Source organism: Arachis ipaensis, chromosome B07, assembly GCF_000816755.2.
Source record: "Arachis ipaensis cultivar K30076 chromosome B07, Araip1.1, whole genome shotgun sequence".
Classification (NCBI taxonomy): domain Eukaryota; kingdom Viridiplantae; phylum Streptophyta; class Magnoliopsida; order Fabales; family Fabaceae; genus Arachis; species Arachis ipaensis.
Window position 1 is genome coordinate 22660258 of NC_029791.2, and position 11499 is coordinate 22671756.

The following is an 11499-nucleotide window of genomic DNA, read 5'->3' on the forward strand; positions in this document are numbered from 1 at the left end:
AATTAAATTTATTGGGATAATAGTATGCTCAAGATCCAATCTATCATGATTGACTCTCGTGCAAGTGGGAGATTGTTGGGAATAAGGAGTATGACTACAATTCAATCAATCATGTGTCAAATAATTTGTTATTGTTATTATATTAAAATGTTAAAACTAAAAGGAGGTGATAACTAAGTTTGATGTAGTACGCTTGTGGGGTTGTGATATGGTGGGTTGGGAGTTTGTGGAATCAATGGGTGCTTCTGGTGGTTTACTGTTAATGTGGGATAATTTATTATTTAAATGTTCGAATTGTTACAAAGGAGATGGTTGGCTGTGCGTTGAAGGTTTGCTGACAAAAATAATTTTAAATGTGCTTTTTGCTTGGTATATGGTGCACATGCTCGGAATGAGAAATTGGTGATGTGGGAAGAGTTAAGCTACATCGTGGGATTATGTCAGGTCCCGTTTTGTTTCATGGGAGACTTTAATGAGATACTACGGGTGGAGAAAAGGAAAGGCGCTGTTAGTTTACCGGCATCTGCGGAGGATTTTAAGGAATGGGTGCAAGACCTACAGATAGTAGATTTACCATTGACCGATCGGAAATTCACATCGTTCCGAGGACAATTTTGTAGCCACATTGATAGGATCTTGGTCAGTTTGGAGTGGCTTGAGGAGTTTCCAGATACTCGTTTGAAAGGGGGACCGAGAGGTCTATCTGATCATTGCCCGTTGATCTTAGAAGATTCTAAATTTTGTGCCAGTCCGAGACTTTTTCGTAGTTTGGATTTCTGGTTCACACATGAAGGATTTCTGAAGTTGGTAAAGGATGAGTAGAGGAGATTGGGAGATGATACGTTCACAAACAAGCTGAAGGCTTTGATGGTACCGCTAAGAAGATGGCACAAGAATAATTTTGGGGACATGGACAGCAGGATAAAAAAGTTTGAGGAAGAGATTAAGAAGATTGATGATATGGTTAGTGCTGGTAATTATGATGGAACAATGGAGGCTAGAAGGAAGGCACTAGTGACTTGCTGTGCGAAGTGGTATGTCAGAAAAGAGATCCATTGGAAGCAGATGTCCCGATCCCAACATGCTCGAGAAATGGACAAGAACACTAGGTACTTCCACAACATAGCATCGGCAAGAAGGAGGAACAACATAATCGATTCTTTAGTGATTAATGGAAGACTGATACGAAATCAGGCCAGAATAAAGACTACGATTACAGGCTTTTATAAAGAACTGTATAGGCAGGAGCATGCTCCTTTGGTTGGGATCCGTGAGGGACTGGTCAAGAAGATTGATGAAGACGATGCAGCAGTGTTAGAGGAAATGCCATCAGTCGAGGAAGTACGAGAGGCAGTTTGGGATTGTGAGTCCAGTAAAGCACCGGGTGGTGATGGCTATAATATGAACTTCATAAAGAAGTGTTGGGGGGAGATTGGTCAGGAGTTTATTGGAGCTGTGTTGGGCTTTTTTTAGACTGCTAAGTTACCAACAGATGCTAATGTCACTTGGGTGGCGCTAGCTCCAAAATTTGTGGGGGCTAAGAAAATCAAAGACCTTAGACCGATTAGTATGGTTGGCTGTGTTTATAAGGTGATATCCAAAGTGCTGGTAAGAAGAATGCAGTTAGTGATGCCACAGTTAGTGGGGGAGACTCAATCTGCGTTTGTTAAGGACCGCAAAATACATGATGGTGCTCTCATTGCTTGTGAAACGGTCCAATGCCTGAAGTTGAGAAAGAAGCAGGCGGCTATTGTTAAATTAGACTTCCAGAAAGTATACGACAGAGTGAGATGGAGTTTTGTGGATATAGTGCTACAGAAGATGGGGTTTGGTATTACATGGAGGACTTGGGTGAAAGAATGTGTGACTACAACGTCTATGTCGGTGTTGATCAATGGTTTTCTATCCAAACCATTCAAGATGGAGAGAGGACTCAGACAAAGAGACTCCCTATCGCCTTTCCTGTTTGTTCTTATTGTTGATGTGCTACACAGGATGGTGGGCGATGCGGTAAGAAATGGAAGAATTTCTCCACTGCTAGTGGGAAGGGACAATATAGAACTGTCGCATCTCCAGTTTGCAGATGATACGATATTGTTTTGTCCACAGGACACAGAGACGCTTGTGAATTATAAGAGGCTATTGAGGTGCTTTGAGTTAATGTCTGGCCTGAGTATCAACTTTGATAAGTCGAGCATAATTTCAATCAACTGTGAGAAGGAATGGGTGACGAATGTGTGTGGTTTGTTGGGATGTGCCGAAGCTGTGTTACCTGTTAGGTACCTAGGAATTTCGTATTAATCCTCGGTTGGTAAGGACTTGGAAACCAATCATAGACAAGGTGAAAGAGAAGCTGATCTTATGGAAAGCTAGATCTCTTAATAAAGTGGGTAAGTTGGTCCTCATAAAATCTGTTCTCAATAGCCTACCGATTTACTACTTAAGCTTGTATAAGATGCCAAAGGCGGTTGCAGAAAAGATAATTGGACTGCAGAGAAGATTCTTGTGGTGTAAAGAGGATGGGAATAACGGTTTACCCCTGGTGAAATGGGAGGTAGTTCAAGCTCCAAAAAAGCTAGGTGGTTTGGGGGTGGGAGATGCTTTACTTAGAAATGCGGTGCTTCTGTTTAAGTGGTGGTGGCGCTTCTCAAAGGAGGAATGCCCGCTGGGGAAGAAAGTTGTATGCTCTTGCAATCAGTTGGACCCAACTGTAGTGCTGTCAAACCAAACTTTGCCATCAAGAGGGGGCCCGTGGAAAGATATCTGCCAGCTTAATATAAAGGAGCAACATGTCAGAGATATGATGATTAGTGGTTTGTCTATGGAGGTGGGTAATGGTAGAAAAACTCGTTTTTGGGAGGATGCTTGGTTACAAAGTGGATCGTTGAGAGATAGTTTTCCGAGATTCTTCTCTATTTCAAATCAACAAGGGTTCGTAATAGGGGACTGTGGGTTCTGGGATGGGTTAGAGTGGGTATGGAACCTCCAGTGGAGGAGAGAACTGTTCCAATGGGAGTTAGAGTTACTCACCCAGCTTCATGATCGGCTTCGGGTTGTGAGATTATCGAGTGATAGAGAGGATTCAGTTATTTGAAAATTTGACAAAAAAGGTATTTTTTCTACTAATTCTTTTATGCAGGTGTTGCAGCGAGAGACTCTTTCACAGGACATCACGGATTACAGCTTCACTAGTTCCATTTGGAGAGAAAGCAAATGTATTGCTTCTAGCTTCCAACGGAATCCATTTCTATCATGTAGTGGAATTCAAATTTCATTAAAGTGAAGTTAATACATGTATTAGAAACATGAGAGAGAGTTGGTCTTTGATTTGATGGACATCATCAAACTACACGCTACTCAGCAAAGAGAGTGGGAAATTAATTCACTTTTATTCTCTCTCTTTGTTTCATTAATTATTGTTCATAATTTCTCTTTCCTCTCTCTCATTTCTTTCTTCTTTTTCGGTCTTTACACAGCAAACCATGGAAGCTACAACTAGCCACCGTAGAGAAGAAGAAGCACGCTACAAGACCATCACAATGATGGCAAGAAAAACAAAACTAAAAGTATGCTGTGGCTAAGATTCTTATCACTTGTGTTAAGATTTGGTGATAAGATCTTGGCTTCTCCATACCCAAAAATAGAAGAGAAGATTTCGGTCAGAGAAGAAGATCCTTGGAGAGGATGACTTGACTCTGATGTTGCTCAACCACCACAGGAGGTAGCTACAGTGGCTACGTGATGGAAGAGACAGAGATTGGAGCAGATGAAGCTATCATCATCATGAAGCATCAAGGGCCAGGAGTTCATCTTGGAGAGCAAGGCAAGGATGGAGGGCTCAGATTGATGAAGATTGGTGACCAAGGAAGGACTAGAGGTAATTGCATGTTGGGTTTTGCATGGGTTATCTCTTTTCTCTCTCTGGCCAAACCGGTTCTGACTTGAAGAAGAAGAAGATTAGCTGGATCTGTTTGGTTTCAACCTTGGAGGCTTCTCCCTATAAGTAAGGGTGAACAGTCAGGGTTTGATTCAAGGAAAAGAGTGAGCACAGAGTTTCTATAGCTCCCCAAGCTTACATAAGTTCTTCTCCTTCAATGTTTTCATTTTGTACTTTTTCTGTTTAATTTTGTCATGTCTTGAGTCTCATGAAAAAAAGGCAAACAGTGAGGTTTGTAATAAAAAAGCCATAGAGTAGAAAAAGGCAGAGAGTGCAAAATTAAAAGAAAAAGCCATAGATGTCCTTAGAGGTCCTTTGTACATCTATGTTGTGTTTCATGATTCTGTGGGAATCCCCTTGCAAGTTGGGTTAGCACTTTGCAGTGAAAGCTTGGCAGTAACCAAGTCAAGTTCAGGATTGGGTTTAGATTCTGGACTTGTCCCGGATAGGAAGGGTAGTTCCTAGGGAGAATTGGTGTTTGTAATCAAGAATGATTATAGTGAAATTTCATCATTGTTGTAATGGAGACTGGATGTAGGATGCCTTGCACTTAGCAGCTGAACCAGGATATATCTTGGTGTAATTCTCTCTCTCTTCTACTCTATTTCTGTTTCTGCTGCCCAGGAGATAAAACTGAAAATATCTCATGCTGATTGACGAGACAAAAAGAAAAGTCTCGTGGCTGGGTACGAGACAAAAGAAAAAGTCTTGTGGCTGGGTATGAGACAAAAAGGCAAAAAGTTTCCAGAAGCTGTTTCAAAGACCAGCAAGTATTATTGAGTGAAAAAGGGGCTAAGATTCAACCCCCCCTTCTCTTAGCTACTGAAAACCATCAATTGATATCAGAGCTTGGTCTCAAAGAGATCAAGCTTTGCATCTTGGAGAAAAGATCTAGATGACAAAAAACAGTGGCTCAAATCTGGTGTCCTACAACCTGACCGAAGGACAGTCAAGCAACAGACCTCCTCTTTTCAATGGGAAAAACTACACCTATTAGAAGGAGAGAATGAATATCTTTGTGGAAGCAGTGGATTACAGACTTTGGAAGATTATCCTGGAGGGTCCTCAATATCCAACCGTCACAAGTGCTGAAGGAGTTGTCTCTCTTAAACCAGAAGCAAGCTGGACCAAAGAAGACAGAAAGAAAGTTGAACTCAACGCCAAGGCCATCAACTTACTCAACTGTGCTATCAGCTTTGAGGAATACCAACGGGTATCACGATGCACAACGGTAAAGGAAATCTGGGACAAACTTCTAGTTACTCATGAAGAACCACCATTGTAAAGAAAACTAGGATAGATATGTTAAACAGAGAATATGAAATGTTTACAATGAAGGAAGGAGAATCCATTGATGAATTGTTTGAGCGCTTCAACATCATCATTGTCAGCTTGGATGCTATGGGAATCAAGTATCCTGAATCTGTGCTAGTGAGAAGAGTGTCGAGATGTCTCACAAAAGAGTGGGAAACAAAAGCATTAATTATTTCTGAGAGTAGTGGTCTTGACTCCATGACATATGATGATTTGAGAGGAAATTTACTTGCTTTTGAAAACACTTATTTGAAAAAGGATTCAAAAAAGAAAGAAATTGCTTTTACATCTGTAACTAACCCCCTGGATGATGAATCCAGTGATTCTGAAAATGAATTTGTGTTGTTTGCCAAAAAATTCAGAAAAATGGTGAAGCTCAAGGAGAGAGGCAAAGGAGGCAGCTCAAGAAAACAGAAGAAAGATATCAGCAAGGTGACATGCTACAACTGTAAGGAAATGGGGCATTTCAAATATGATTGCCCTAAGTTGAAGAAGGAAGAAAAGCCGAAGAAAGGAAAGAAAAAGGGTATGATGGCATCATGGAAAGATCTGGAAAATGATTCTGAAGACAATGAAGAATCCGAAACCATGTCTCAACCATGTCTTATGGCTGACCACGTTGAACAGGTAATCATCCCTAATCGTAACACTGAATCTCTTTACCTTATGATAGATCATCTTTCTAAAAAAATAAGATGCTTTTTGCTGGATAATCAAGAACTTGAACAACAAATCATCATTCTTAAAGCAGAAAATGGATTTCTCAAAGAAAAACTAAGGGAGGCCGAAACCGCTTGTGATCTTGTTGAAGAAAATAAGCAGTTAAAAGCCCAACTTAGGAGCTGTGAAAGTGACCATTCAGTTATTGCATATGTAAATTGTTTTAAAAAAAATGAAGAGTTGCTTAAAGAAGTCAAAAGGCTTAAAGAAGACTTAGCCAAGTTCACTCAAAGTTCTGAAAATCTTAATCAAATCTTGGCTAGTCAAAAATCTCTTTATGATAAAGCTGGCTTGGGGTTCTATAAATCTGTTGAGAAACCTCATTTTAAAAACATTGCCTCATCTTCAAATGATACAAGATTTCAAAACCCAACAAGCTTTAACAAAACAGCAACTCCAAGGTTTTGTAGAATATGTAACCGCTTCAATGCTTTTTTGGTGAGAGGATGATAGGTGATAAAGTTTATAAAGTTGTTTTTTATTATAATGGCTTAGGACATAAGAGATGGTTTAACGTGAAAGGATCCAAAAAAATTTGGATACCTAAGGTCACTTGAGCTTGTTTTGTAGGTATGCCTAGCATCCAAACGGAAGGATTGAGGCTAAAATGTGCAATAATGTATATGGATTAACTCTTGAGGACTTGAAAGAACATAATGTAACATGTTATACCTCTATTGAATCTGAAAAATGGCTATGGCATAGAAAGTTGGGTCATGCTAGCATGTACCAAATCTCTAAGCTAGTTAAGACAAATTTGGTAGAGGAATTCCAAATATCAAATTTGATAAGGATCTTACTTGTGATGCTTGCCAATTGGGCAAACAAATAAAATCCTCTTTTAAACCAAAAGATGGAATCTCAACCAAAAGGCCATTAGAGATGTTACACATTGATCTTTTTGGTCCAACAAGAACTCAAAGTTTAGGAGGTAAATACTATGGTCTTGTGGTGGTAGATGATTACTCTAGATTTGGTTGGGTACTTTTTCTTGCTCATAAAAATGATGCTTTTTATGCTTTTTTAACCCTTTGCAATAAAATTCAAAATGAAAAAGATTTAAAAATTGCCCATTTGAGAAGTGATCACGGAAGAGAATTTGAAAACCAAGACTTTGAAAAATTCTGTGATGACTTTGGAATTACTCATAACTTTTCATGCCCTAGAACCCCTCAACAAAATGGGGTGGTTGAGAGAAGGAATAGAAGCCTTCAAGAGATGACTAGGGCCATGCTTTGTGAGAATGAGATTCCTAAATTTTTATGGGCTGAAGCTGTAAATACAGCTTGTTACATTTTGAATAGGACAATTATTAGAAAAGGATTGAAGAAAACCCCCTATGAGCTATGGAAAGGAACCCCTCCAAATCTTAAGTATTTTTATGTTTTTGGATGCAAATGCTTTGTACTTAACAATAAAGAAAACCTTGGCAAATTTGATCCAAAATCCTATGAAGGGATGTTTGTTGGATACTCCTCCACTAGCAAGGCCTATAGGATTTATCTCAAAGAACATAGGACCATAGAGGAATCCATACATGTTACTTTTTGTGATTCTAATTTAATTCCCAGTACTGTGATAGATAATGATTCAGATTGTGAAGAAGCTGGAACAAGTAAAGAAAATCCCAAGTCTGCGCAGAATGAAGAATCTGCCAGTCCAGTTTTGTCTCGTCAGATTGGAGAAGACATTTCCATTTTATCTCCTGAGCCAGCAAGAGAAACTGAAACAGTGAGATCCACAGAAGCTCATCAAAGCTCAACACCAATCCACACTACAAGATTTTTATTTATTTGTGGCAGTTTTTTCTCTTATTTGTGGAGGTTTATAACCCCCACCAAATGGTTTGTGGAGGTTTCTAAAACCCCCAAAATTTGAGGTGCCACGAGGTCTTTTGTGGGGGTTTTTAAAAACTTCCACAATCTATTCAGTGGAGGTTTTGTGTGTGTTTAGTGGGGGTTTTATATTGGTCTTTTGTGGCAGTTTTTGGTCAATGTTTGTGGCGGTTTAAAACCCCCACAAAAAGATTTTTCATTTTAAAAATAATAACTATTCTATAGAGATTTCAAACCTGTCAATATAATTTTTAAAAATTAATCTACATTATTATTACACTACTAATCATTTATTATTAAAAAGAAATATTTAAACAAGACATTAAAAATGTAGAAGAAAATTAAAAGAAAAGAAATACATTAAAACTAAATATAGCATTGTACCACTATTTTCCAATCACATTAATTACAACTACAAAATATTAAAAATACCAATCACATTAATTACAACTAGAAAATATTAAAAATAACATGATAAAATACAAACTTATGTCCAAACTCCTGAACAATGAACATAATTAGATAAATGTATTTGCAATATCATTATCATCTAGAAATAATGACAAACTAACAATGTAGTTAACAAATCCTAATGCTTACACTAGCTGTTCCAGTAGCTGTTAAAGCTAAAACAGAAGTATTTAGGAATTTCTATTACAATGAGGAGCCTTTCTTTTAATCTCTATAGCCATTACTCCAAACAACAATTCCTGTTCATGTTCAATGCATAATATCAAATCTCAGGCTTACTTCACTTTCTAAATTCCGAAATTTAGGAGGATTGAAATTTGAAAAAGAAGAAAATAAAAAAACAGCAGCATGCAGAGAAGATATTTAATGTAATATAAGATTCATGCCTGAATTATTGCTCCACTAGCATACCAGAAAAGACCACTGACCCTATATTCCCAAGCAACATTTGAGCTTTGCAAGATTGTAGCATGTCCACTACACCACCAATTCATAGCAATAATTAACAACACATGTTAATTATATACGTGACATTTCTCTTCTCCAACCATATCTGATCCATAAGAATCAAGGTTTCTATCAATAATTTCAGCTTGATGAAAAATTAAAGATACACATGAATAATTATATATGTGAGCGATAATTAGATAATAGGTTAACTAATAATATAGCATGTTTATATATAGCTTAACTATGCTTGGATGATTTCTTCAGCCAGTGTTTAAGAAAGAAGTATATTCTCCATCAAGTGGGAATGGAATTACCTTTGCGGTCATCACATCTTCAATTTTTTGGCTAAAATTGTCATACATATCCTGCAAATTAAAATACACACAAAGAGACATATCACTTTTTTATTCACTATATACATGTTCTTATCTAATAGTATTGTATTGTAGTATTAGTATACCTGCATTTTTTAGCGTTCTTGTGTGAATTCATGTGAGCAATAAAGTCAATTTTAATACCTAAAAGTGCAAATACGTGGTACTGTGGGTCTCTTAGGACCATAAAGTCAATTTTAATCTTAGAAATTTGTACACCGCCAAGCCTGGCGCAATGTACCAAATGGACAGCAGCCTCTGACCTATAAGTCATGCTACAATAATTTGTATGACTTCAACGCTCATTAGAAGATAGTTCTTTATTATGTATATCATAGTGTAATGCAATACATAGTTAGTTCTTGTTTGAACTCACATGTTAGCACCAGAAAATATTAACCTCAAATTATGTTCACTTACAAGGTCTGGAAACTTATCCTTGAGCAAACGTATTGACCGAGGCACTAAACCATTATCATTGTATGCTTCATTCCCTGTGGAAGACTATAAGGAAAAAATCTGTCATACAGGACTGAAATCACACTACAGAAAATCTACAGTATGTAAGTAACAGAATAGAACCTTCAAGGCATCTGGAATTTTAGGAAAAAGCACCACACTATTAACACTATAAAATAACATGATAAAATTCAGGACAGGAAGTAGAATACCCAAACAAAACTAGCCAAGTTCCTTCCAGCCTAGATATTTAAAGAAACAATTAAATCTATCTAAACGTCTTGAACATATTTAAACAGCTTCAAAGTTCTGATAAGTAACTCAAATAAATGAATAATGCTAGAAAACATTAAAGCCAATCCATAAAAAGGGAATTAATCAAGTGTAATGCTAAGGAGGATTACTAGAGCACTTTTAGTAGGAGATACAGAAACAAGAGTAAATAACAACCTCTTGCACAAGTCCATGCCTCCATCCAAGCCTGTAGCATCCCGGCATAGCCCCAGTTGGAGTGTCCTCCTCACCTGCAAGTTCAATTGCTACGAATCAAAACAGATCCAGCATAGCATATTACACTACCTCCACTACACATGAACAATGCATAAAACAAGTAAAAACAAGACCAACCTTCATGAATGAAAATTGGATACACGAAATTCGCAGGCGATATTGTTGTCTCCTGAAAAGCTTCCCTCAGCGCCGGCATCCTCCGGTTGTGTCGAGGACGCCTGTTAAGTGGCTGATACAAAATCAAATCAAATCAATTGCTTAACTCAACAAGTTTTTCTAAATCATCAGCAAGAATGCGCAAGGCTAAAGTCAACACATTTGGTTCCTATTCAAAAATTGAATCGGAGACTCACAAGTGAAGGGACGACGGGAGTTCCAACCAGAGAAGCTGGTTTAGGGGGAATCGGAGGTGCCTCCGGGACGTTACTGGCAACAACGGCGGCTTCGCATTCTGCGTCGGAGAGGCCAAGCTTGTGGAGTAGACCTGCATGGTTACCGTTGTGGGAATCACTTGCTCTAACGGCAAAGAGGTGGAGAGGGCGAGGAAGGCCCTGTTGCATAACTACTCTCTTCTATTTTTGAATTGGACTTCACAGTCTCTATACAATACTGAAACAATATAATATGTATTAATACACTCAACAAGTTTGCGTGATATCTTTCCCTCTTCTCTAAAGAAAGAAACCAAGATAGGACATTTTATATCTTAGAAGCAATGATGACTCTCTCAGGGGTAATCTTCCAGATGTTATATAACTTATTCTAATTCTGGAAAAAAATTGAGAATGCCACCCATTAGCAAACTGAAAATTGAACTAACAGGAAGAAAGGAATGAAATGATTGTTTATATGACGTAATAGTACTTAACATTGACAATTAGAGAGCTTGAAATCTTCCAAAGCAGAGAAATTAGTGTCGATGATAACATTGAAAACAAGAATACTCACCTCAAAAGATGAACCAAAATATGTGATTTCATTGTTAGCACTGATCCACCTATGCTTTCCAGTAACATCAGGACCTGTCCAACAATGTTGTAAAGAAAAGTTCTTAAGTTGTAATATTCAATCTACTAAATCAAAACTATAAACAAGAATAACAAACAAAACTTCATATATATACTATAACACTACAAGAACCTGAAAAGATCACAATATACTCAGGGAATTGAACTTGAATAGATCAAACAAAAAATTCATTACAATGAACTACTAAATTCATTGCTCGTAAATATATAGTGGCCAAATATATAGTATAGTTGCTGCCACTTGCAGTATGACATGAAATAGGGGAAATGCTATTATCAGGAGAGTCTAATTATGATATGATCATATTTAATTTACAGTGAGCAAATAAGACACAGTATCGGTTCACCGAACAAGAATTAATACAATGATTAAGAGAATAAACAATTCATCAAACACTTGG

General features: G+C 37.6%; 3 protein-coding genes across 5 annotated transcripts; 2 read left to right on the forward strand and 1 right to left on the reverse strand.

The window, feature by feature from the left end:
- LOC107607037 lies at nucleotides 910-1473 on the forward strand. The gene has a single exon (XM_016309026.1). It carries the CDS (start codon nucleotides 910-912, stop codon nucleotides 1471-1473), a length of 564 nt encoding a protein of 187 aa, XP_016164512.1.
- LOC107607036 lies at nucleotides 1570-2301 on the forward strand. The gene has a single exon (XM_016309025.1). It carries the CDS (start codon nucleotides 1570-1572, stop codon nucleotides 2299-2301), a length of 732 nt encoding a protein of 243 aa, XP_016164511.1.
- Nucleotides 8689-11083, reverse strand: LOC107607035 (delta-aminolevulinic acid dehydratase 1, chloroplastic-like). 3 transcript variants are annotated; one of them, XR_002350699.1, is made up of 5 exons: nucleotides 11019-11033; nucleotides 10424-10679; nucleotides 9684-10299; nucleotides 9042-9605; nucleotides 8689-8830 (listed from the first exon to the last, which is right to left on the reverse strand). XR_002350699.1 is itself a non-coding variant. In XM_021106676.1 (5 exons), exons 2-4 carry the CDS (start codon nucleotides 10628-10630, stop codon nucleotides 9975-9977), a joined length of 444 nt encoding a protein of 147 aa, XP_020962335.1. In that variant the 5' UTR covers nucleotides 10631-10679; nucleotides 11019-11083; the 3' UTR covers nucleotides 9419-9605; nucleotides 9684-9974. The 3 variants fall into 3 exon arrangements, 2 of the variants coding, with proteins under 2 accessions (XP_020962335.1, XP_016164510.1); XM_021106676.1 differs by lacking the exon at nucleotides 8689-8830 and having other exon boundaries at nucleotides 9419-9605; nucleotides 9684-10099; nucleotides 10188-10299; nucleotides 11019-11083; XM_016309024.2 differs by lacking the exon at nucleotides 8689-8830 and having other exon boundaries at nucleotides 9422-9605; nucleotides 9684-10084; nucleotides 10188-10299; nucleotides 11019-11083.